This window comes from Alosa sapidissima, chromosome 18 (assembly GCF_018492685.1).
Source record: "Alosa sapidissima isolate fAloSap1 chromosome 18, fAloSap1.pri, whole genome shotgun sequence".
In the NCBI taxonomy this organism is placed as follows: Eukaryota; Metazoa; Chordata; class Actinopteri; order Clupeiformes; family Clupeidae; genus Alosa; species Alosa sapidissima.
The window spans coordinates 9,463,960-9,488,040 of NC_055974.1; the positions used below are offsets into that span (position 1 = coordinate 9,463,960).

Consider the following 24,081-nt stretch of genomic DNA (forward strand, 5'->3'; position numbering starts at 1 on the left):
ATGAGCCCCACTTCTGCTCTGTCACGCAATAAAGGTGTCATCTCGCTGCGATGAACAGTTGCGGAGCAATGTAACAGGGTGTGTTTTTTAAGGGTTAAAATCTCACGTAGGCCTACCCCCTGGAGTGCCTTCACGTACCCCCAGGGGTACGCACAGGGGCGTCGCTAGCTATTTAAAACATTCTGGGCTAGAGCCCAGAAGTTAGAGACCTTTTTGTCCGGGGGTTTCTCCCCTGAGAGATTTTGAAAATCGGGCTGATGAACATGCAATTTTAACCTACTTTGAGAATGAAAAGGAAGGCCAATTGTAATGACTCACGTCACGGCATTCTGAGTATTTTGATGTTTAAAGACCGTGTAAGGAGAACGTCTCTTCTGCCAAAGTGCACCACATACAACACCCAAAATATGACATTAAAATAGCCTGTAGAATAAACATCGTCATGCACCTCTGTCAAGTGCACAGGTGTGAGCGTTCGTCTCGGGATAAACATTTGGACGTAATCCCCTTTAATTAATGGGCGGGTGCCTTGAAAGCAATGCATTTGGGTTGTGTAGGCTATCACGAACTTTTGCCCAAAGAAAAAGTTCCATTCTGTCAAAATCAAGCCCAACATGCATTGCTTGGAAGCCCCCTCAAACGAGGTCAGGTTTACCATATTTAGCCTACTGCGCATGTGATTCAATAGTAAATCACGATATATGGAAACTGAGCTGATCGAAATGTCCTCCTGGGTTGCGGGAGATAACACACTGTGAGTTTCCACTTCTTGTCCCTGCTCTGCCCTTTTTTTTCCTCTAAAGAAACTTCTAATATCCATTTGTCCTTCTGTACGCTTATTTCGCTAAGGCTAGTAGAAGCACGAAACAGCAATGCGTAATAGCGTAGAGGAGAATTGAAATTGCAACATTTTGCAACAAATGATTCTAAACCTGCCCAGATCAGCATACCCCCATTTGAGAACCACTGTTTTAGAGCACTTGAAACTTTTGAAGGGGACTTGGATAATAAAACATTGCAGCTATCATCCCCTCCTGTTGGTGTCAGTATAGGGTCACAAATATGTTCTCTCCTATGGCACTGTAGACGAAGAAACTCATTTTGTCCAATCAAATTTTGGGAAGAAAGATCAGAAGTGTCAGACCAGAGCAGAGAATGTTGACTACTCTGGAAGGCTAGGCTACCCGTTTACGTTATGAACATTCACGTGAGGGTAGGCTAGTTCAAATTATGGGATCTGCAGAAGGTTAATTTACAAGGGAGGTTTGTACTTCAGTCTAAATCATAGGCCTATACGATTTCTAGGGTGCTCATGTCAACAGTGCAACATTTCACTAAATTAAAATGTTGCATTACGCTTCAGCAGCGTATAACGTGTAGTTAACATAATGTCTGTGTAGTCTTGTGGAATCTTAATTTGATTAGGTAGGAGGCTAACATGCTCTCTACGGGTAACATTACCTTTGTGCTAGCTACCTAAGGTCTGCTTCGTCTTTGCCCTGCATATTGTTTAATCACTGAGGGCTAAATAATGTCTCTGTCGGAGTCGGAGGAGAATACCCCGCTATTGAAAGGCGACGTCGACAGGTGAGCGTTTTATCGACTAGCTAGCTACCTTGTTGTCTTAACTCCAAAGATAAGTTAGCCATGGCTAACGCAACAGTGCACTCTAACCTGACCTTTTCGGCCAGCTGACACTGCTGTAAATCGGTAACTTTTGAGATGTTTAGGTCGTGTGACCATAATGCATTATTAACTTAACTTTGTGCGAGTAAAGACTCAAGACCGCAAGAATTTGGCTACCTTCAGAGTAACTGCACACTATGTTTGTTTCTTGTGGATAGATAATATTGGTAGAAAACGCTGAAGTAGCCAGGCGATGCAAAGATTGATTCAGTGACTGAGCGAACATTCATCCTCTCTGTCTGTAGTGATGATGACGCGTACAAGAACAGGTGGAGGTCCATTCGGGTCATGTACTTCACCATGTTTCTCAGCAGTGTTGGTATGTGTCACTTTCACCTCTGCCATAAACCAAATGTCATGAATCCCGATGCCGATTTATCCATCTGGTAAACTAAGGGGTATTTGGAGACCCATTATCGTGGCTTTCAATACACTTTAAACCTAACTTATAAAAACGTACATTTTGAGTTAGTTCTATTAGTCACATTAAGTAGACCTACATGACATAAAACAATTTTATAGGTGAGTTATGTTTAGATAGTACTGAACATGTTTTTATTGTATTGTTATGCATTGAAATAAAAAAATACTTATTTATTTCTAGGTTTCACTATTGTGATTACATCTATATGGCCTTTTCTGCAAAAGGTAAGAGAAAGAAACCACAACAACTATATCTGGTATATCATTGTTAGAGTTCCACCAGAACATTCATTCTAAGAAATTGTGGCTTAATTTTGACTCAGAGATTTGAATGTTGAAGCAGAAGTAAAAGTTTTGTTTAGACAAAATAAAATAAAAAAGGAACTGAAAGTCTCTTCCTCAGTAGAAACATAAAGAATTGGCTACTAGACTGCCTTCATGTTGCAGTCATTCACCTGACAAAATCAAAGACTGCATTCACTAGAGTGAGAGTGTGAATGCTATGGTGCTTCTGTTTACTGCTTGAGGGAAAATGCAAGAAAATGAATGAACAGAGGAGTAAAACATTCACACAGATCAACAGCCTCAACTGAACAGATAAAATGGGGAAGTAGGAGTTAGAGGTATAAATACCACTCCTCTGTGTATATCCCAGTTAAGCTAACTGCCTAACTGTATGAAGAGTAACTTGTCTTTCTCCATTTCTGTCTCCCCAGATTGATGTCTCCGCAGATGGCAGTTTTCTTGGCTGGGTGGTGGCGGCCTACAGCCTGGGTCAGATGGTGGCCTCCCCCCTTTTTGGCCTCTGGTCGAATCACAGGCCCCGCAGAGAGCCGCTGGTCTGCTCCATATTAATTAACGTCTCGGCTAACATATACTACGCGTACTTGTACCTGCCCACCTCCGAGAACAAATTCCATATGCTCATGGCTCGAGCATTTGTGGGCTTCGGGGCAGGTTGGTTGATCAGTAGTGTTTATTAGCATTCTTCAGTCCTAAAATGATGTAGATAATCTGTATGCTTTACAGCGTAAAATGATATGATGTAATACAGGATGGACTGTGTGGATTCCTTGTAGGTAATGTGGCGGTGGTGAGGGCATACGTCGCTGGAGCCACGTCACTGAAGGAGAGGACAAGTGCCATGGCCAACATGAGTGCCTGCCAGGCTCTGGGCTTCATCCTTGGCCCAGGTTTGTACATGTGGAATTATGGGTAGCGGATTTGAACACAAGATGGAAATGGTCTATGTTGGGTGAAGGGTTGGGTACCTGCCTGGTGTTACCCTTACTGAATCTGTAATGCCTTGTTTGCAACAACTACAACATTTGAATAAAGCTGCAAAAAATAATTAATTTTATACACCTAGAACATTTTTAACACAATACAACCCCCCTCTTCACCTTCCTCTCCCCTCCTAAAGTATGAACATATGACAGTGGATAGTAAACATATATTAAACACACTGAATCAAACTGAAACATGGAACAAACAACGTAAACACTTCTGCTATTGGGAATTGTGAATTTGTATAGACAGAATTTGGTCATTAGATGCCATGTCTGCCATTCACCTGATGGCATACTTGTGTGTGAGAAGAGGTGTAGGATTAACAAAGACATTAAGCATGGGTAAATTATCTGTACATTTACAGGGTCACCTGCAGGACCATTTATAAGGACCTACTATCTGACTCACAACTTCACTGTCTCTTACTTGGGAAGATCCCAAACTCTTCTGATTCAAAACGATGGGTGCATTCCATAGCACACCGCCAAATGTCACCATAATTATTTAAGTTCTTACCAGGGATACGATTCTGATTTATCGAATTAAAACCCGCACCTGGCATAACACATGCAGGTTTAAATCTAAATGCTGTATTGAATTGGCCATAATAACTTTAGCTTTTGAGCCAGACATAACGTTACACCCAGGCATAAGCTCAGCTGGTGCACTCCGCTCCTGATACGCATTAAATTACCGAAATTTGACACCGTTTGATTTCATTTGAAACCGTGCTCGGTAATAAAGACATAATTCAGTCGGTACCCAACCCCAATGTTTATTCTCTCATATTATTCTATTTGAGCCTAATACAGTGCTCCTCTGCTAGCTACCTATGACGTAGTCAGACTGGATGCTTTTTTTTTTTCCAAAATCTTTTCCAGCTTAATTCTCTAGTCTGACAGTATTGGTTAAGTTTAAGATGGTATCAACCATAGTCGGTGTGTATGCAGTGTTACCACTGGTTCTAGATATCTAATGGAAGATGACATTTTTCTCTCTGGGTTGTGGGCGCAGCTCTGCAAGCAGGTCTATCAGTGATTGGCGAGACCGGCTGGTCTTTGGACCTCATTCGCTTGGAGTTTAACATGTACACCGCTCCAGCCCTGCTAGCAGCGTGCTTTGGCATCATCAACATCCTTCTGGTCATCCTGGTGCTGAGGTGAGATGCAGCCTGTCCCTTTAAACTGTTTTTGGTATTGCACTTATGTTGTTTATAATATTGATTCAATAGATTTGACAGTCATAGCAGCCACTTACTTACTCCTTTGGCATTTAACTAATGGGACCCTAATTTAAATGCCGGGCAAAGTCTAACTTAAGCTAATTCAATAACTAGGCAACATGTATTTGCTAATTTAATGCATCAAGTAAGATCCTAAGCATAACCATGGGTTGGTCAGCTACATGCTCTCACATGCCAGCTCTCACATGGTCTCACATGCCACATGCCATGTTCATGCACGAGACACTTTGCCCATTAACTGACTTTGCGCTTTTCCTGGAATTTGAGACTTATTATCACTTCCTCATTTAAGTGGCCCTGTGGTCATCGTCTTTTAGCATACTTTACGAAAACAACACTCTACAAGAATGTGCCGCCTTTTGAAGTATGCTTGTGTCAGGCAACTGTATTTGGTATCATCTTCAAATTAATTTTGATGGTATGTGGTCATGAAGGAGAGATCAACATGTGTTCACTCAGGATATGTACTATGCAGTTCTGTGTTCTGGGTAGGGACGCACAACCAAAAAAATGAAGGGAAACCTTTTTACAGCATGTCATTGCTGAGTTACCGGTATTATCGCCAGAAAACACCAGTTAGCAGGCTTTTAGCAATGTTACGGCTGGTGGTGTTTGCAAGGCCTTCTGGGTAACTAGCTCACTCACAAGTTTTAGAGCAAAATACCATAGTGCTGCTTTAATGTTTTACACATTGTTGGCTGATTTCCCTACTTGTCATTGCTTTTATTTTTTCTAATAGAGAACATCGTGTTGATGACCACGGAAGGCACATACGATCAATCAACTACATCTCAGAGGGTAAAACTGAAAGTCAATATATTTTTTGTAGAGGTTACAAACTTATACAATGTCTTTCTGGACAGAGCATGATTTGTCTCAGCAACACAATCTATTAAGCTGATGATGCACAAGGCAACTTTTTTGATCAAAGTTGCTTGTGGTTCTGACATGTTCTCATTCCCAAGAACTTCAATCATCAGTAGCCAGATTTTTATGATGATCCAATTAGAACACATGGAACTGGTTGAACATTGAACATTGCTCAAAAGGTTCCCCATGGCAACTCCTTTAGGGAGTTATTCTGAGATGTGTTCGACTGAGTGGTGCTTTACAAAACATAGATGTTAATTATCATTCAAAAAGTATAACATCGTGTAGGTTGTCATTGCATTTCAGAAAAGGACATACAAACATTATTTTTGAGCAGATATTTTTATCCCAATTACTTACAATATAGGTAAATCCTTCATTTACCTAGCATGTTGGTGCTTGCAGGGTATGATATTGGTGTTTGTTGTCAGGGACTAATTAGTGCATGCATCATGGAATTTTGTCTTTACCTTTCTGTCCCCTGGTACCTCAGAACGGGTGACCGTTCCTTTAGATGTTGAGGGGGACATTGACCAGATCGCTGTGGTGACCTCCAATATCCTGTTCTTCATCATCCTCTTCATCTTCGCCGTATTTGAAACGTATGTCCTGTGATGTCAAATCTCATATTTATTATTTAAAAGTGAAATTATTTAAGAAAGTAACAAGTCTTAACAACAACATAAATCAACATGAGCGTGGTGGATTCTTATTGCAACGTTTTTCTCTTTGTGTTTCTTGTGTCTGTCCATCTGTAGTATATCTACACCTTTGTCGATGGACATGTTTGCATGGACCAGGAGACAGGCAGTTTTGTATAATGGAATTATACTGGCCTGCATTGGTTTTGAGTCCATCCTGGTCTTCCTCGCAGTGAAGGTCATCTCTCAGAGGTACGTGGGATTGAGGAAAGGGATCAAACATTTGGTTACTGTAACTGTGAGATGGCTGAGCTAAGCTGCAACTTCCGCATGGTAGCTGTGCAGCTGCCTCACATAGAATGAATAACTCTCGAAGGACGTTCTACATGTTGAGACTAGATAAGATAAGATACTAAGAGTGATGTTTGTTGGAACAATTCTTTTTTTAATCTAGAAAAACACCCATGAAACTTCAGCTTCTTCTCTGTGAATTGGTAATGTTAATAGAATGAAAAGCATGCTGTATTTAACTTAGGAAAACTGTGGCTTCCTCTTTCTGTAAATTGGTAACAAAACCAGGTGTTGTGTGGTAATAGAAGGAACAGCATGATGTATTTATCTTACCCATGGGGTTATGGTGTCAGGTGTCAGGTGAAGTCTTGGAAATTGGTCTTCATTAAAAGTCTATGTACTATGCTGGCTAAATCAGTGTCATTAATTTAACCTGTATCCATCTGTATTCTTGACAGGGTTGGGGATCGGCCAGTACTTCTGGGAGGTCTGGCCATCATCTTCTGTGGCTTCTTTATCCTCCTTCCCTGGGGCAACCAGTACCCCAAGATCCAGTGGGCAGGTAGGCAGCACAAGACTCATTCCCACCACTACTCAGTTTCTTACATCCTCCCCACTGACTAGTACACATGGTCCTTGGTCTTGGTCACCCGTTAACATGTTTGTGTCTCTGGTGTGCCTTCCTTGTCTCCTAGTTTTTGAAACTATGTTTGTCACATGAGAATCTTGAAAGTGACACAGCCGTGTTTGTGTCTCCATTAGCTTTGGAATGCCCTGTCAGAGATTAGGGCCATCAGTTGGTCAGTTTGTTACAGAATGTCTGTTGCAATTTTGCGATCATCTTTTCGCATTGTTTTATGTTGTGATGTCTTTCATGACAACATGGCTATTTTCAGTACTCTGTTGTTGCAATGATTGCTATAATATCTGTTAAGATGAAATTCTGAGGGTACAACTCCAGCAGTGTAAAGGGAGATATTTTTACATAACAGATATTTTTCTGTATATTAACATTAGTCCAAATCTAGTTGGATACAAGATTGAAACTTAATATCCCTTTCATAGGGAAAACATAATATCCCTTTTATAGGCTTTGTTTTGTTGATATTTTGATATCCTCCTTTTATACCATTATAAAACTATATTCTCAATAGATTGTTTTCTCTATTCACACAATTTTGATCTCTCCAAATCACCAGCATCACCTTAACATATTAAAAACCTGTACTCTAAAACTCCATCTCTTCACACACAGACATTCACAACAGCAGCCGTACCCAGCAGGCAATTGCCACCACAGTGTTTGCGCCCAACGCCACCGTGGAGCCCACGGGCTGCCCGGCCGACCAGTCCTGGTGCCTTTACACGCCCGCCATCCACCTGGCCCAGTACATCATCTCCAACTTCCTCATCGGAGTCGGCTTCTCGGCCTGCAACGTCATGTCTTACACACTCTACTCAAAGATACTGGGGCCTAAGCCACAGGTACTGCACACACACGGCACCCCTCCCTCTATTCCAAAATGTACACATTGTTGGGCATTCAGGTGTTCATGGGAAATCCATTTCCATGGAGTACAGATAATCCAAAACAAACACACCATTGTCCCAGAAGCATACAAACTGACTGAACTATAAAATAAAACAGTCAGCCCATGTACATTGTAGAGCTTAAACCCTTAGATAAATATTTCAACACGTCAATATAATCACCATAAATTATTTGAATTGGTTAACTGTACGTTGGCTACCTTGCATATGACTTTGACTTGCATATGAAGTTGTATTTGACTGATGTTTGAAATCTGTATTTGACTGATGTTACGTTGTGACAATGATGTGACTGCATCTGTGCATATGTATATAACTCTCTGTGTGTGTGTGTGTGTGTGTGTGTGTGTAGGGTGTGTACATGGGCTGGCTGACGGCGTCGGGGAGCGGTGCTCGGACCCTGGGCCCGGTGTTCGTGTCTCAGGTGTACACGCTGTTGGGGCCCAGATGGGCCTTCAGCCTCATATGCGGCATCGTGATGGCCGCTACCCTGCTGCTGGTCGGCATGTACAAGCGCCTCATCGCCTTCTCCATCCGTCACGGACGCTTACAGGAGTGACGCGGCAGGAAAGGATGGATGGAGGGCGAGTGAGAGAATCTAATGGATGGGTGGAGTTGACATGAATGGATAGAGACCTGGATGAGACTTTTAAAACGTTTTTTTTTTTTTTTTTTTTTTTTTTAAAAACACTTGAGTGTGAGTTGGTTTTAATGTTGTGGGACCTCTAATGTATGTTTTGTTATGCTACTTTGACTTCTATGTTTGAAGCCAGAGAATGTTGCTATTACTGAAGACACACTAACCAAGTATCTGGAAAGTAGCATTGACAGCTGCACATTCCCAATGGGTGGTTCCAACCTGATATTAAGCTGGGTTAACTGTTTGACCAATGACATCTGCCCAGATTACTGACGGATTTTGACTATTATCAAGCAGACAACACTCTGTTCTTTGACTAGTGGCAATTCACCCATGAACATGCTAGATAAGAATTCATACATACACATTTTTATGATAAAACAATGTAACTACTCTGCTTGGCTCCTAAAAAGCCAAGGCTAAATGAGTGAGTTGAGTTTGAAAGCTTTCAATTCTGGATCCTCTGTAATGACTAATATCTCTCACTGTAAAACCGATGATTGATTATATGATGGTTAACTTATTCTCAGCTCTGCTTGTACTCACTAACACGTCTGTTACGGCTTCCACACACAGTTGCATGCAGTGCAGTGCTGCATACGCATCCCATCCACTATACATGGGCTTAAGTCATCTGTTGCCGAACTGAATTGTGGGTCTGTTGCGTCGCGTTGCTCCCGCCGCTTGCATCGAAAAGTTACAATTTTGCTGCACCGAGGAACAACAGAAGGCACCAGCCAATCAAGTTATGGTTATACTTTGAATAGCTACCGTCGGGAACGCAACTGTGTGTGGGAGCCGTAATTGTACATTTGTATGTGATTTTTTTTATTATTTTTTTTATAATATTTAATTACAAGGTGCTAATATGGCCAAGTTGTGCATATTTGCAAAAATAATGGTTGCAAATGATCTCCTGAGGCTCTACTTTATTTGAACAGAGTTTGTACCGTATTTTCAGACAAGCAAACAATTCTAAAGTAGTACTTTAAATAATACAATTTTATTGAATTTCCAAAAGACTCAATTTTAAAACACTGGTAACAAACTTGGTGACGAATGTTAATTGGGTGGAATGGGTCATTAATATAATAGCACTGGATATTTATTGTGTGTATTAAAACACTTACCATGGTCACTGTTTTTGCCAGAATTTTGTGCACACAGGTGGAATAGATTGTGTGTTTAACTGAGCAAGTTTACATTGGAGTATCCTGATGACGAATAATAAAATATGTCATCCCTGAATTCAAGGTTAAAAGGCACATATCTGCCTAGAGCACACACACACACACACACACACACACACACACACACACACACACACACACACACACACACTCGGGGAATGGGTTAGACAAGCCAAGTCAGATGAACTGAAAAACAAACAAATATTGGGAAGAGATGTAGATTCTCCTGAACCGAATTCGGAGAAAACGGCTGCACTGATCCAGAGCATGGACTTGGGTGTTATCGCTCCCGGTGACTCTCTGAAGTATCCTGTTATGCACAAGTGAGGTTTATGTAACACTCGGCTTCTTCCTGTGTGCTTTTCGGCTCCTCTTCTTGGCTGACCTTCTGGTGGCCGCGTGTGTCGCTTGACTAGGGCCTCCGCTCTTCCCCTTCAGTTGCGGCCTCCTGCGTGGGTTATATAAAAACATGTCCCTTACTAACATGCTTGAAAAGGCGTCTGACTGCTGGTTGACCAGTGTTGACCCCACTACTTCCCCTTTTTGGGTTTCTGTAGGCCCGATAGTTGCTGAGGATTGGTTCACTTTTCATTTCTTTGTGCTTCTTGTTTTTGTGGCAGTGCTTGGTGTCTATTTTGGTGTTGGTGTACCATAGTTTGAGATATACTCGGACTAAGAGTGCATCATTCATTACTTGACAGGAATGTTTTTACCTGTGTGTGTCTATGTTTCTGTGGCTCTGTGTGTGTGTCACCGTTTATCAGGGCAGGTTCTATGTCGCTATATGTGTGTGTGTATTACAGTTCGCCGGAGCATGCTCCGTGTTTCTCTCTGTGTGTGTGTGTGTGTGTGTGTGTGTGTGTGTGTTCTTACAGTTTGCTGGGGCACGCTCTGTGTTTGTGCTGCAGGCTACCACAGTTGAAACACCCTGTTTGACCTCGCCCACAAGGATGATCTGGGAGGGCACAGCGACTACAAGAGGTGCAGTGTTGCCAAGCTGAGACAGACAGAGACAGAAGAATACCAAAGTAAATACAGTAGAGTTTGATTAAAGCTTCTTGATGTTAAGTTTAAGGATTCCACTCTAGAGGGTACCCCCATCGGAGGCCGTGATAGTTGGCCGATTAATTGTAAACTTACACGGCTTCACACACTTTCCACAGTCAGCACAGTGCCTCCATTCTCTTCCGTCCTGTAAGAACAAGCCTCTTGTTCAAGGAAATCATTATGGAAAGACCCCAGTGAGACACCAACAAAAGACATGGAAATCGGCACCTGAGACATTACATCACATTATCCATTTAAAGACTTTTATGGATTTACAATTTCATCCGTAATTGTTCCTCCCTTTTAATCCAGTATAATCTAACATGAGTATGCTTTAGAACTGTTCGGCTACTTACCTTTGAGGGGCACACGTTGCACTCAGAGCAGTGCTTGTTTTCTGCCGACACATAACGCTCACAGAGAGCACAGAATCTGATTGGGGGAGAGGATCCAGAGAGTTTTAAACAACTTAGACGGCTGCTCAGTTTTAAACCAAATTTGATGGCTGCTAATGGTCACTCGCTGAGTAGCCCCAGAGGAGAGGAGCGTCACCAGAACACAACAGATCTGAGAGTGGAAATGACACTATAATTGTGTTAAAACTGTTCAACCGAGTGCTATGAGATCATTTTTTCAAACAACACACTCATATGCTTATTGGTTATGATTACCACCACCATGGATCACACTGTGATTGCTTCAGCAGTGCTAACTGCACTAATCCAGTGCCCTGTGTCTGGACTTCATGTGCGCCACTCACATCACATCAGTGGTGACCAGCACTCTTCCTCGATATCGACTCTTCTGCAGCAGAGTCAACATTAACCTCACTGACTGTGTTCCAATTTGCATACTTCTGTACTTACGATACCTTATATAAGTGCACAAGCCAGTACACTTGTGCACTCATATTGGGTATTGTGAGTACAGAAATACGCAAATTGGAACACAACCACTGTCCTCCCGCTAATACCCTGACCGCTAAATGACCGCAGGTCTCCAGAGGAAGGGCTGGGGCTCTTGACCTACCAAAACTCTGTTAAGGCAGCAAAGGTTGAGTATTATGCTCAGTTTATCAACAATAATGCTCATAGGCCAAAAGTTTTATTTAATACCATTAACTCTATTATAAATCCTGCCTCTGCGTCATCTACTCTTGCCCCTTCAACAGAAATCTGTGAGAAGTTCCTCAACTTCTTCAACGATAAAATTTACAAAATAAAATCTCAAATCTCACCTCCAGATTCGGATCCCTCAGTGATAGAACTTTCACCTAGCTGCCTCCAACAGTTTCAGGCTATATCTTCCTCCCAGCTTTCTAAGGTGGTCTCCCATATGAAATCTACATCCTGCCACTTAGATGTTTTACCTGCACGCCTTTTTAAAGAAGTTTTTACCATCATCTGCCCTCTTGTATTGGCCATAATTAAATCACTCACTAACCAATGGAGTGGTCCCCTCAGGTTTTAAACGTGCAATTGTGCAACCTTTACTTAAGAAACCTAACCTTGAGCCCAGTGACCTGAAGAATTATAGGCCTATTTCTAAATTTCCTTTTCTGTCAAAGATACTAGAAAAGGTTGTCCTCTCTCAGGTTTCTTCTTATCTGAGTGAGTTCAATATATGTGATAAATTCCAATCAGGTTTTAGATCTCTGCACAGCACTGAATCGGCCTTGCTTACAGTCCAAAACGACATTCTCTTAGCAGTTGATTCTGGATCTTGCGCCCTCTTGATCTGAGTGCAGCATTTGACACCATTGACCATAACATCCTATTAAAACGCTTGGAGGATGAAGTTGGTCTCCAGGGTTCTGTTTTGCAATGGTTCTCTTCTTATCTTAGTGATAGATCATTTTCAGTTAGTTTAGGCAATTTCTCCTCTTCATCTGCCCTTATAAAGTGTGGTGTTCCTCAGGGTTCCATTTTGGGCCCTCTTTTATTCTCTCTTTATATGCTACCCCTTGGCTCAATTTTTAAAAAGTATAACATTCAGTATCACTGCTATGCAGATGACACTCAGTTTTACCTGCCTGTTAACACTAATGGCATTTGTTCCTTGGAGAATATTTTTAACTGTCTCAGTGACATCAAATGCTGGATGGCAAGACATTTTCTTCAACTGAACGAAAGTAAAACTGATATAATTATTTTTGGCCCTCCAAGTGATGTTTCTATCTTGAAAAATGCACTAGGACCTCTCTCTGCAAACTGCCACAGTGAAGTAAAGAATCTTGGGGTTTTCTTTGACTCCTCTTTAAATTTTAATAAGCAAGTAAATAGTGTGGTCAAAGGCAGCTTTTTCCAGTTAAGAACCATTGCAAAACTGAAGCCCTTTTTGTCCTTTTCCGATCTTGAAACTCTTATACATGCTTTCATAACATCTAGACTAGATTATTGTAATTCACTATATGCAGGCATGACCCACTCCACTCTCAACAGACTTCAGCTAGTTCAAAATGCAACAGCTAGATTATTAAGTGGCTCTAAGAAACGTGAGCATATAACTCCTGTGTTGGCTAAGCTGCACTGGTTACCTGTGGAGCACAGAGTTAAGTTTAAAATTTTACTTCTTCAAAGCCCTCAGTGGTTTGGCACCTAGTTACATAGGTGACCTACTAATTCCTTACAGCACTCCAAGATCACTTAGGTCTTCATCTCAGAATCTTCTCTATATCCCCAAAACACGCCTTAAAACTAAGGGTGATAGAGCCTTCTCTGTTGTTGCCCCCCAACTCTGGAATAGTCTACCTGTACATATTAAGTCCTCTCCAACCATTGACTGCTTTAAGTCTAACTTAAAGACTTTCATTTTCTCCCAAGCTTTTAATCTACCTTAATACCCCCCCACACACACACACACACACACACTCTTTATTCTTTATTTTATTTTTGACCAATTTGTTTATTATTTCAATTATGTATTTATTTTCCCCCCATGTTATGTTATTATTGTTGTTGTACCATTGTCATTGTTTTATGTTTGTTTGTAAGCACTTTGGTTCAACTCAGTTGTTTTTAAATGTGCTATAGAAATAAAGTTGACTTGACTTGACTTGTGTTCAGTCTGGCGAGAGGCTGACAGTAATTCTGTGGGGCAGGTTTGCAGGGCGAAGGCAGCACCTTGGGTCAATTACATTGCTTTTAAGTGTGCTATGCGTGACTTGACTTGACTTTACCTGTAGCCCTCCTGCTCAGGTAGGACAATATACCGGGCGGGCAGGTTTGTGAAGAGTCGCACGGGAGACTGCTTTCGACCAGTCTTTCCATGTTTATACAGGGCGTGGTTATCGTAGTCCACCTACGGGAGAAGAAAAGAGAGTAAAGTAGGGATATGGACTGACCTCTGCAGGCTAATTTGGATGTCCATTCCTCTAGTATTGCTGCTCCCCAACTTTTCTTTCTTAATATGACACTGGACACTGACACCAGAATGAAGAAAATACCTGAAACCACTGATTGAACAGGTACTGTGTTATTTATAAATGTTTGATTTCAGTGTCCCTACAAACCAACTGGCCATCTCACTAGAGCCCTTGATGTACCGGTAGTATGTTTTTGTGTAATACCTGGTAGTCCAGCATTGTGAATGAGGAGAAACACTCAACGATTCGTGGCTCAAAAAAGTAGGGGAAGATCCACACCATGGGCATCTCTGCTTGGCTATTCACTGCAGGGATGGATTAATGGATATTAATTAATGAATACACAGACACAGACACACACACACACAGAAATACACTACCTGCCACAATACCTACCTGCCACAATACCTACCAAAACACTGCAAGATCTAACAGGAATCACTGTTAAATGACCTCTAAGCTACATTTCTTGGAATGTATCAATGCAACGTATTACTGAAGTATGTGTACAGAGTGTACAGTGTTATCTGGCCCTGGGCTCTAAAATCATTGGGAAATGTTCTGCTTCGTGTGTCTGGATCAGCTAAATGAAAACACTTCCTACAAAAGAGGGATGATGGGATACATCTGGGAAAATATCTACCACTATAAATTATATCAAGTGTTCATGGCTAATGTTATTACCGTAACAGAGGTGTAAAAGTCCGGCTTCAGAAAGTAGAAGTACTACTATGTATCGGTTCTACCGGTGCACTTAACACAGGTGATTTCACTAATTAACACATTTACCTGGCTTAGTAATTGTGCCAATTAGAATCAGCTAGTTTATTGAATGGTTGGAGCAAATAAGTGGCAGGACTTTTTATTTTCTGAAGATGGAATTTTACACCTCTGTTATTACCACAGTGGAATTCAAAGATCAAGAATGATCTTCCATGATCTGTATCGATATGTAAGAACGTTTATGTATGAAAGTGATTTTAATATGAAATATTTCTAAAAGAAGTAAAGGACTATATTTCTCCTGCAGTGCTACAGTATGTAGTGCGCTCAATTCCCGCCGTACCCTGCTGCTCTTTCCAGGTGTCTGAGATCTGTCTGAAGCTGTGGGCCAGAGGTTTCACCAGACCACCAAACGGAGGATCCGTCACCATGACGACCTTACTCCCTTCCTCTTCTCGTAGGAAATCACGGAACACCCCGGCCGGCTCCTGATCAAGTTCACAAACTCATCAATCTCTGAGATAACATGAGGTAATATTATTTTGATGATTATTTTCTAAAACTGTGTGGGAGGCATTTCTTACATTTCCACCAAAGAAGTGATGATTGAACATGTTGTAATGGCAGAACTCATCCTGGCCGTAGAATTGGGAGTATCTGGCAGAGGTACAAAAAATGTGTGTGAAGCACAAGAACGCATAATGGATGAATTCACTTGAGGTGTGGCTGTTGTCTCACTGCCTCTGCAGGTCTAAATTTGCAGGCATAATGCACACACACAAACACACACACAAACACACACACACACACACACACCTGGGTAAAGTCCAAATCCAAGGTGACTAACTCTGTCTGAGATAATCAAGAGCATAGCTGGCATTACAGAGCAATCTACTCTGGCCACACCAACGCAAATCATGCCCGATAATGATAATAATTAGGTTGGTGGGTTTACATCCATACAGTGCAGGAATCGAGAAAAGCCTCTTGTGAATATATTCATTGTATCTTTAGGAGCATGTAGGAGCATGCACGCGCATGCACACACACACACACGAGCATGCTATGAGCAACAGGCTTGAGCTTGCTTAAGGGCAGCACACCCCTTCCTCTCCTGCAAAAACCAGACCAGTCTGTGCAGAGACGGAAGAGAAGGAACAGCACTGCCGACTCACACAAACACACTCTCCAGAGAAGGTACAGTACCAGTGCATTGAACAAAGATGTTTTCCTTGCTTTTCTGAAAAGCTGCCATTGGCAACAAACAATGCTTTGGTGGGATCCAATGTAAGCACTGTTTAAACAAACTAATTATGCTCCAAGGAGTGCAATGCAAGAGGACTTTGAATGTTTGTCCCAGTTTCATTACGACTGTAACGGTTAGAATTTTAGAATGTTTTTCAATTGCCCAACTGAGCTGAAGTAGTTTAAGAATGCCAAACAACCTGTTAGGCAGACAATGTTGTAGCAAAGTGCTCTTGCGATCTTGAAAAACTGTTGAAAAACTCCTGCAATAACATCTATATGGAAGTGAAAAATATGTTGCACAAAAGTTTGGACGCGGGAGTCTATGTTAATCAGTAAAGTTAAGACTAGATCAGACATTAAGTGTGACTTAACATGGCTTCTCTTGGTTTCTCTGTCATATATTGTGCCACTTGGAATGAAATAAATCTTGGCTTGGTTTCATGTAAATCTGTTTTAGTCACGGTTTGTACATCTCTGTGATAAACAAAGATGGAAAACAAGGACACAGACACAGCGCTCTCTACAGCCATGGAGGAGAAATTACAGCCTGGCAGCTTTGTCCTGGGTCCTCAGGACTTGACTGTGGGTCCAGCTGTCCAACCTTACCCACGCTCCCCCAAACTGCTCCGCAAGACTGCACACTCGTCAATACCCCTCACACAGGTGAGATGTACTAGAGAGAAGAGATACATTTCTATGCCGAACCTGACATACATGTTTCCTACTTTCACATTACTATGCTACAGCACAAGCCTGTTCATCATGTTATACTGTATGACTTTTGGCTCAGGATCAGTATTTGTCAACAGCAAAAGGACAAATCCAGGCAACTAGTGCAGAGTAGAGAGACAATAAAACATTTAGGTTAGCTCCATATAGTTAATAAAAACACTGCTTAACTTCATTTAATAATAATAATAATAATAATAATAATAATAAATCAATATTTTAATTTCTCCACTGCCTTTATGTCTACACACACATATTAGCCTACTTTATTCAAAGAGTGCCTCTCTCAAGTTTGTCATATTGATCTATTTATTTGTCATATATAATCTCTATATAGCAGCACACTCTCTCCACAGGAGCAACTGTCTAAGCACCTGGAGCAACTGAAGGCCGAGGAGGCCAGGACAGAGGCTCACCTTCAGTCCTTAAAGAAACGGAGAAGCAACTTGTCTGTGAGCGCACCATTTGTTTTTTAAGATGATAGATCTTTGGGTCAAAACAACGGTTTCCTAACAACTCCTTTCACACACCCACACTTCCATACCCCTTCTCTCATCATCTTATCTATTTCTTGTTTGACTTGACTCTTTTCAACATCACCACACACACACACACACTCCATCCCTGTCTATCTCTTGTTTGACTGTACTGACTGCATTTTTCCCCTTCATTTTTGTATTCCTGATGTGGTGCAGAAAAGTGTGGAGGTGATGAAGCAGAAGGTGAAGGAGCGCTTCGACGTGATGCGGGCCGCCCTGCAACGAGACGAGCGGGCCGTCCGCGACTCCCTGGAACTGGACCGCCGGGAGACCACCGCCAAGCTCAACCAGGTCCTGAAAGACTGGCAGCAGCACCTGAGCGCCGTCCAGAGGAGCATCCGCTGCACTGGGAACGCGCTGGCACAGAAGAGTGGTGTGGTCAATTCAACGGTAAGATGAGTCCTGGCATTCTTGGATCAGTGATATAACAGGCGTGAGCAGTGCATCTGTGGAATGCAAGCCTTGATGGTGCCTAGATCGCAGTCAAATGGAATGATTGATTTTGAAAGATGCCTCAGATCATAATCAGAATGTGGTTTTGTCATTTAATCTTCCTGTAATTTGTCATGTATGATTTGTTTGTCTTTGTTATTTGTACTCACAACTAAATTTTAATCCCATGCACTGCATTTAGTACTGATGGTATTAAAAATGCAACATTCAAAACTGTAATTATATTTCTTGAATTAACTCTCTTTCAGGATCCAATAGAAGAAGTGAGGTAAAATATATATTTTTTTAGTTTTCTAAAGGCTGTTTTCCCCAAAAGTATGCTATATTTCACATTTTATTATTTGACTTTCACCATTTCATTTAATATTCTAGTTGCCATAAGAAACCAGATGCTGCTGAGGCGAGTATAAGACTGAATGAGGAGAGGTTCCAGAACCTTCTCAGGAAACTTCAGCAAATCTCCAGAGACCTGCAGGCTCAGTTAAAGAGGAAGACCTTCCTGCTCGGTGAGAAGATCGAGGGAGTCTCTGCTCCTTGCTGAAGTCTTTGCACTTCAGTGACATGGCATCTCATGAGATATAAAAGATCCTAAAAATCCTAACCTTTGCATTATATTATGAAAATAAATGCTGGATGACTCACCGAGTACCTTATCTCTTACTCACAGATTCATCAAATGTAGTGATTGACAGGGAGACCAGCCATACACAGATCGCCATCACAGGAGAAGGGCGGAGCCTGTGCATTTCCAGTGAGGCCTGTGACCCTCAGCGCCAGTTGCACCCCCTGCAGTTCGACCAGGTGTACTGCGCCCTGGCCACCTCGGCCATAACCACCGGGCAGCACTACTGGGAGGTGAATGTGCGCTGCTGCTCTGCCTGGGCGGTGGGTGTGACCTATGGCAGCCTGCACAGGAAAGGGCAGGACAAAAGCGCCAAGCTGGGGCGCAACAGGATGTCCTGGTGCGTCGAGCTCCGCGACGGACGCCTAAGTGCCTGGCACAACGACCGGCACGTGGCCCCAACAGGCATCCGCGGGCGCGACCAGCCCGCCACAGTGGGTGTGCATGTGAACTACGAAAAGGGTCGTGTGGTGTTTTACGATGCGGACGGTATGGAGCTGCTGCAGGAGTTCTCTGCCGCCCTAACACCTGTGTTCGACCGCATGCACCACCAGTTTGTCGATCCCCTCTACCCCGCCGTGCGCTTCCTAAGACCACAGGATGGATTTGCTAGGTCCAGTCACATGGAGATCCCTGACCTCCAAAATTGACGTATATCAAAATGACTTAAAGACACACAAAGGTTTTTTTAACCTTAATATAACATTTTAAAAGTCTTTTTATGTATATATTTGTTGTGCCTTTTTTGTCTTTATTTTGCTAGGAAAGTGAGAGGCTGACTGGTTATTTGTCCACATTCATCAGCTAGCTAGTTGGCAAATAAACCATCTAAGCAGCAGTAGGAATGGTTCTTTGTTAACTGATTCAAGATAAATGTTAACGTGGGTGGGAGGAAAGACACAATTGACTTGTTTTATTGGTGAAAAGGGTCCTCATCTGTAGATATGATTTTTAAAATGATTAACCACAACTTCATCATTTAAAGCAAATTATTTTGCGGACCCCTTGGCTATGGGTTGCAGAACCTAAGGGGTCCTTGGACACCACTTTGAGAACCACTGGTCTAATACACTGGAAAACTGTAACAGATATTTTTATAGTTTCTATCCATAAATAAACAAAGTATTAGCCTGACATGGCCAGACTCAGTTCTATTCAGTATTTGAGTCTGGTACTGCTTCATTTGGATGTGATTATGGGGTGTGTTTCAACTGATACAGAGGAAAATTGCCTCTGCACACAATTGGATAGACTTAACCAATCAGAGCAATGAAAAATGTGAATCCTATGGGGAGAACAGCCAAAGCATACTCCTTCACGACAAACGAAACACCTTCATAGTTATTGCGCTGTCAATATTTTGTGCAAGACATAGCGATAGCGAAATCTAATCCTCTAGCTTCTCTAGCAAGAGCCTTTTTGATGTAAACTAAATCAACTGAAGCATTCTCAAGTAATGTGAATGACTAGGCACTGTTGTTCATCTTTCCACCATCATAGAAAGCCTGCTCAGACGATTTGATTGGTGCGCACAGATCTCGCACGGGCATAGAGGTTTCTCAATGAAACAAGTCCAGACCGAATTTCCCAACCTCATCTTTTGTGGGTGAGGTTAAATTCGGGCTGGCTTCCAGGCTTTTTCATTGTACTCATTTCATGCACTCAACTCAGATTAGCCCCAAACAGTATGCTGTTAATGGCTTGAAGCATGCTAGTGAGTGGCTAGTGGGCGACGGTAGTGTAGTAGTTAAGGAACTGGGCTAGCATGCAGTAGCCTGAAAAGTTGTGGTTTCAATACCCAGCTTGCATCATTGTACCCTTGAGCAAGGCATTTAACTCTGAGTTGTTCCAGAGACAATGGGCCTTGTAATACAACATATGTAAGTCACTTTGGATAAAAGTGTCTGCTAAATGCAACTGTAATGTGTAACTGTAGTGAAAGAGTAATATAAATCATTTTATTTACCTGAAATCAATATCCAACAGCAGGCTTCTCATGGCCTCTGAAGTCCCTTCTGCATTCCTTAGTTTGATCAGCTCATGAAGGCTATGATGCAAGAGTAAAATCTTTGAATGATTAATAGCACCATTACTGGTGTCAAAAACCTCCAAGAAATGTATTTACCTTACACACACATACATACAGATAATATTGTAGGAAATACTGGATTCTTGGGTGTAGCAAAACTGTAACATCAGTGTAAGCAGCTCACCGAGGTGTTCCAACACATAGAACTTTCCGGAAGCCCAGTGTGGACAGCATGTCCAGGAGGAAGTGGCAGCTGCGGTCAGCAAACAGGTACTGCGCATTACTCTTCTTATTCTCCAAGGGACACAGCAACAGGCTAGGCCTCCTGAGACGGGCCACTGTGATGTCATCAGAAAGCGCCGAATGGCTGCTGTGCTCATCCCAATCTCTTGGTAGAAGCAAAACCTGACAGTCCACACAGAACCTTCGCTGGTCCAGGGGGAGTGAGACAAATTCTCTGAATCTGAGAAAAAAAAATCACAAAGCAAACAGAACATTGAATTTCAGGAAGTTATATAAAAAGACATTGGACAAGCATAACGCTACACCCTGGCTTGTAACCGGAGGGTTGCCGGTTCGAACCCTGACCAGTAGGCACGGCTGAAGTGCCCTTGAGCAAGACACCTAACCCCTCACTGCTCCCAGAGCACCGCTGTTGTTGCAGGCAGCTCACTGCGCCGGGATTAGTGTGTGCGCTTCACCTCAATGTGTGTTTACTGTGTGCTGAGTGTGTTTCACTAATTCACAGATTGGGATAAATACAGAGACCAAATTTCCCTCACGGGATCAAAAGAGTATACTTATACTATACTTATACAATGTGTTCCAAAATAAATCCTCACTCTCTGTGTGGTCCAAAAAGTGGTTGCTGAACAACATTATTCAGATAGTACAACTTCTTTGTTCCTTTGTACAGGACACCAGCAATAATACTGCCACAGGCTCCAACCCCTGTAAAACAATGTGAAGGACAGGTACCTGGAAATGTACTCTGAATGACTAAAGGGAGGCTTCTTTGAGCGATTCTCCTCTTCTCTGGCCTTCACCCTTGCCTCTGACACCTGTAAAACACATCAAGGTACTTTTACAACGTACTGCTGGTAGCCTGATATGTAATGGTACAACCTGCTAATGGTAATGATATGACAATTATGTGCACAAATACACAGGTTTTCAACACACACACTTGCATACAATATACACTTATGTGATATACAAGGGCACATAAATAGTATGTCCCTTCAGTCTTCAGGTTAATGAATGCCAGTGATCCTTTATAATGTGAAAAATGGTGGACAAGTCAGTTTCTCATTTAGCTGACAAAGTTTATCCATTACCATACTTAACCTTTCGACTACAACAACACTAACAGCAACATTTACCTTTTCATCCTCCCACTGAAAAAAATTACAGTCTTTTCTGTCACGACACGCAGAGCACGCATAAAATCGTCTGCCATTCTCTTCCCCCTTGTTGACTTTTTCAAACAACAGGGTTGGACCTGAAAGACAGTTTAATTCCACAGTTATGACTAATTTTTGTCACAGCATCTGGTGGTATTACCTTATTTAAACCCAAATATCATTTAGTCTTTCCACAAACAAAACTTGCGCACAGCACACAAGACTGTCATCAGCTGTTATTTTAAACCTGTACGTTACCATGCGGGCATGATGGTGCTATTTTGTCGCTTCCTTGGTGAAAGACGACGTCTATTCCATAGCCATCTTCGGAATCATTTGATGTTGCTTTCGCATGCATTTTCACTCAATCATTTAAGTCCTCATGGGATTAATAAAAGTATTTTGCAGAACCAAAAAATTACACCCATGCTCAACAGTGGGCTGCCATATTGAAAACTGTGTCGCGATTTGATGACGTATTAACGTTTCGTTTTTTTTTATTTATAGTAGCCTATTTTCACAAAATTTTGTTTCAGATGAGCATCTTGCCTGAGCTATAATATTATTCTGATATAGTATAAATGTTTAAATTGTAAATTTATCTCTACTGCAATTCTATTTTTTTCACTGAATTTACTGATCACTATTTCACATAGGCCTAAACGCTAGGTGGCATAAAAGATAGCCTACTCATTGTCATTCAATAAATCTGTCTGAGCTTGATGTGGTTCAGGCTAGTTAAAATGTATTATGAAATAATCAAATAGCTGAGTGAAATTATAAATGGAACTATAAAGGTTAATATAGCCTATCTTCTTGGTTATAAAATATCATCTGATCATTTTCTTTCATTGATGAGGGATTTGGCCTAGGCTTATTTGCCAAAAATCAGATCCAGACTTCAGAATCAGATTTTGTAAATTCATTATAAATCTAGGTAGGCTAGCCTAACGGGTTTTCCAATGAGTATAGTCAACAGAAAGCACAATTAATAACTATGTGAATTTAGCCCTAGCATAGGCTACTCAATAAAATGCATTTAATCTTCACACTGGTAGTCCACATAGGCCTAATATGATTAGATAGTGTAGGCCTAACAGGATTTGCTCAAACAGCAATAAGCACCTGGGGTGTCTCTGACCCTTATTACCAGACCTGGAGCAATCCGTTAATCTAGACTCAGACATAAATGACTTAGCCTTGGCTTAATATGTAGGCTATATATTTTTTAGGAGGGCATGTTCATGGTTTAGAATGAAGCCTAACCCTCCTTATGGCTCCTCATACGGTCATTCGAAGCGTTTGTTTACGTTGTCGTAATTAGAATCTGTAGTATTTCATGGTGCTACTCTGAGCGATGTTTGATAGACAACAACTACATTTCCCAAAATTCATTATAACGTGGTCGAAACGCAGTGGGGCTGTCAGAGGCGCTATTTATCACCTGGCTCGAGAGATGCTGCTGAGGCAGAGGCGCGAGAGGGCTCAGTGCGACTGCACGCCCACACCCAGTGCAGGCACGCGAACGAACAGCTCACTGTCAACCTTCCACGATTAAGAACATATTCTCACGTTTGTCACTGGCACTGTCCTTGCTTTTGGAGAAAGATATCAGACTTATTTTTGCGCGGTAAGCTTCATAGTTTAGGCTACGACGAGGACCAGGGTCGCTCGGGCGTCTTCGGCTCGCGGGGCATCTTCATGCGTTACTAGCGCTTGTGCCCTATCAGCTGAATGAGGATACAACACATCACATCTGATCAGCAACAAAGACAGACGTTACAATGAGCACTGGTAAGCCAAACCGTATCTTCGCTCGTATTCGTTTCGTTTTTGCGCATTTACGTGTTGCCAATTAGCTGTAGAGCACATTCTGCTTAATAATAACAATATGGGAGGCGACACTCTCCGAGATTATAGACATATGTTTAATATGACACTAAGGAAAGGTAGTGTAGTGATATTATCTGTGTAGACTACCTGTGTGTTCCTCTCTGTTAACCATTTGTCACGTTGCTGCGTGTGATTGTTATTATTACTGGGCTATGTGGTGGTACAGGAACGCCCACCTAATAGACTACTGTGCACAGCTGCTCCTC

General features: G+C 41.9%; 4 protein-coding genes across 7 annotated transcripts in view; 3 read left to right on the forward strand and 1 right to left on the reverse strand.

The window, feature by feature from the left end:
- The first annotated feature begins 1,021 nt into the window (after positions 1 to 1,021).
- On the forward strand, positions 1,022 to 8,657 carry mfsd8 (major facilitator superfamily domain containing 8). 2 transcript variants are annotated; one of them, XM_042070310.1, is made up of 12 exons: positions 1,022 to 1,587; positions 1,932 to 2,005; positions 2,291 to 2,334; positions 2,826 to 3,066; positions 3,189 to 3,302; positions 4,414 to 4,558; positions 5,382 to 5,440; positions 6,006 to 6,114; positions 6,271 to 6,405; positions 6,903 to 7,006; positions 7,700 to 7,929; positions 8,348 to 8,657. In XM_042070310.1, the coding sequence occupies exons 1-12, from the start codon at positions 1,532 to 1,534 to the stop codon at positions 8,552 to 8,554; spliced, it is 1,518 nt and encodes a 505-aa protein (XP_041926244.1). In that variant the 5' UTR covers positions 1,022 to 1,531; the 3' UTR covers positions 8,555 to 8,657. The 2 variants fall into 2 exon arrangements, with proteins under 2 accessions (XP_041926244.1, XP_041926245.1); XM_042070311.1 differs by lacking the exon at positions 1,022 to 1,587 and adding an exon at positions 1,607 to 1,710.
- A 962-nt stretch (positions 8,658 to 9,619) lies between these two features.
- Positions 9,620 to 22,437, reverse strand: zcchc4 (zinc finger, CCHC domain containing 4). Of its 2 annotated transcripts, none has more exons than XM_042070312.1 (13): positions 22,241 to 22,437; positions 21,962 to 22,080; positions 21,558 to 21,640; positions 20,764 to 21,042; positions 20,517 to 20,597; positions 15,544 to 15,616; positions 15,303 to 15,447; positions 14,441 to 14,541; positions 14,051 to 14,172; positions 11,229 to 11,304; positions 10,966 to 11,017; positions 10,699 to 10,822; positions 9,620 to 10,273 (listed from the first exon to the last, which is right to left on the reverse strand). In XM_042070312.1, exons 1-13 carry the CDS (start codon positions 22,338 to 22,340, stop codon positions 10,156 to 10,158), a joined length of 1,473 nt encoding a protein of 490 aa, XP_041926246.1. In that variant the 5' UTR covers positions 22,341 to 22,437; the 3' UTR covers positions 9,620 to 10,155. The 2 variants fall into 2 exon arrangements, 1 of the variants encoding a protein (XP_041926246.1); XR_006024966.1 differs by having other exon boundaries at positions 10,255 to 10,273; positions 10,966 to 11,100.
- si:dkey-219e21.4 (E3 ubiquitin-protein ligase TRIM39) lies at positions 15,374 to 19,684 on the forward strand. 2 transcript variants are annotated; one of them, XM_042070314.1, is made up of 7 exons: positions 15,374 to 15,490; positions 16,697 to 16,870; positions 17,293 to 17,388; positions 17,632 to 17,865; positions 18,177 to 18,196; positions 18,301 to 18,434; positions 18,596 to 19,684. In XM_042070314.1, exons 2-7 carry the CDS (start codon positions 16,697 to 16,699, stop codon positions 19,198 to 19,200), a joined length of 1,263 nt encoding a protein of 420 aa, XP_041926248.1. In that variant the 5' UTR covers positions 15,374 to 15,490; the 3' UTR covers positions 19,201 to 19,684. The 2 variants fall into 2 exon arrangements, with proteins under 2 accessions (XP_041926248.1, XP_041926247.1); XM_042070313.1 differs by lacking the exon at positions 15,374 to 15,490 and adding an exon at positions 16,077 to 16,156 and having other exon boundaries at positions 16,665 to 16,870.
- A 1,011-nt stretch (positions 22,438 to 23,448) lies between the features above and the next one.
- ablim2 (actin binding LIM protein family, member 2) overlaps positions 23,449 to 24,081 on the forward strand; it is an 84,421-nt gene continuing 83,788 nt past the window's right edge. Inside the window, exon 1 of the mRNA XM_042070300.1 lies at positions 23,449 to 23,776. Coding sequence (XP_041926234.1) covers positions 23,767 to 23,776 — 10 coding nt within the window. The 5' untranslated portion in view covers positions 23,449 to 23,766. The remainder of the gene's footprint in view (positions 23,777 to 24,081) is intronic.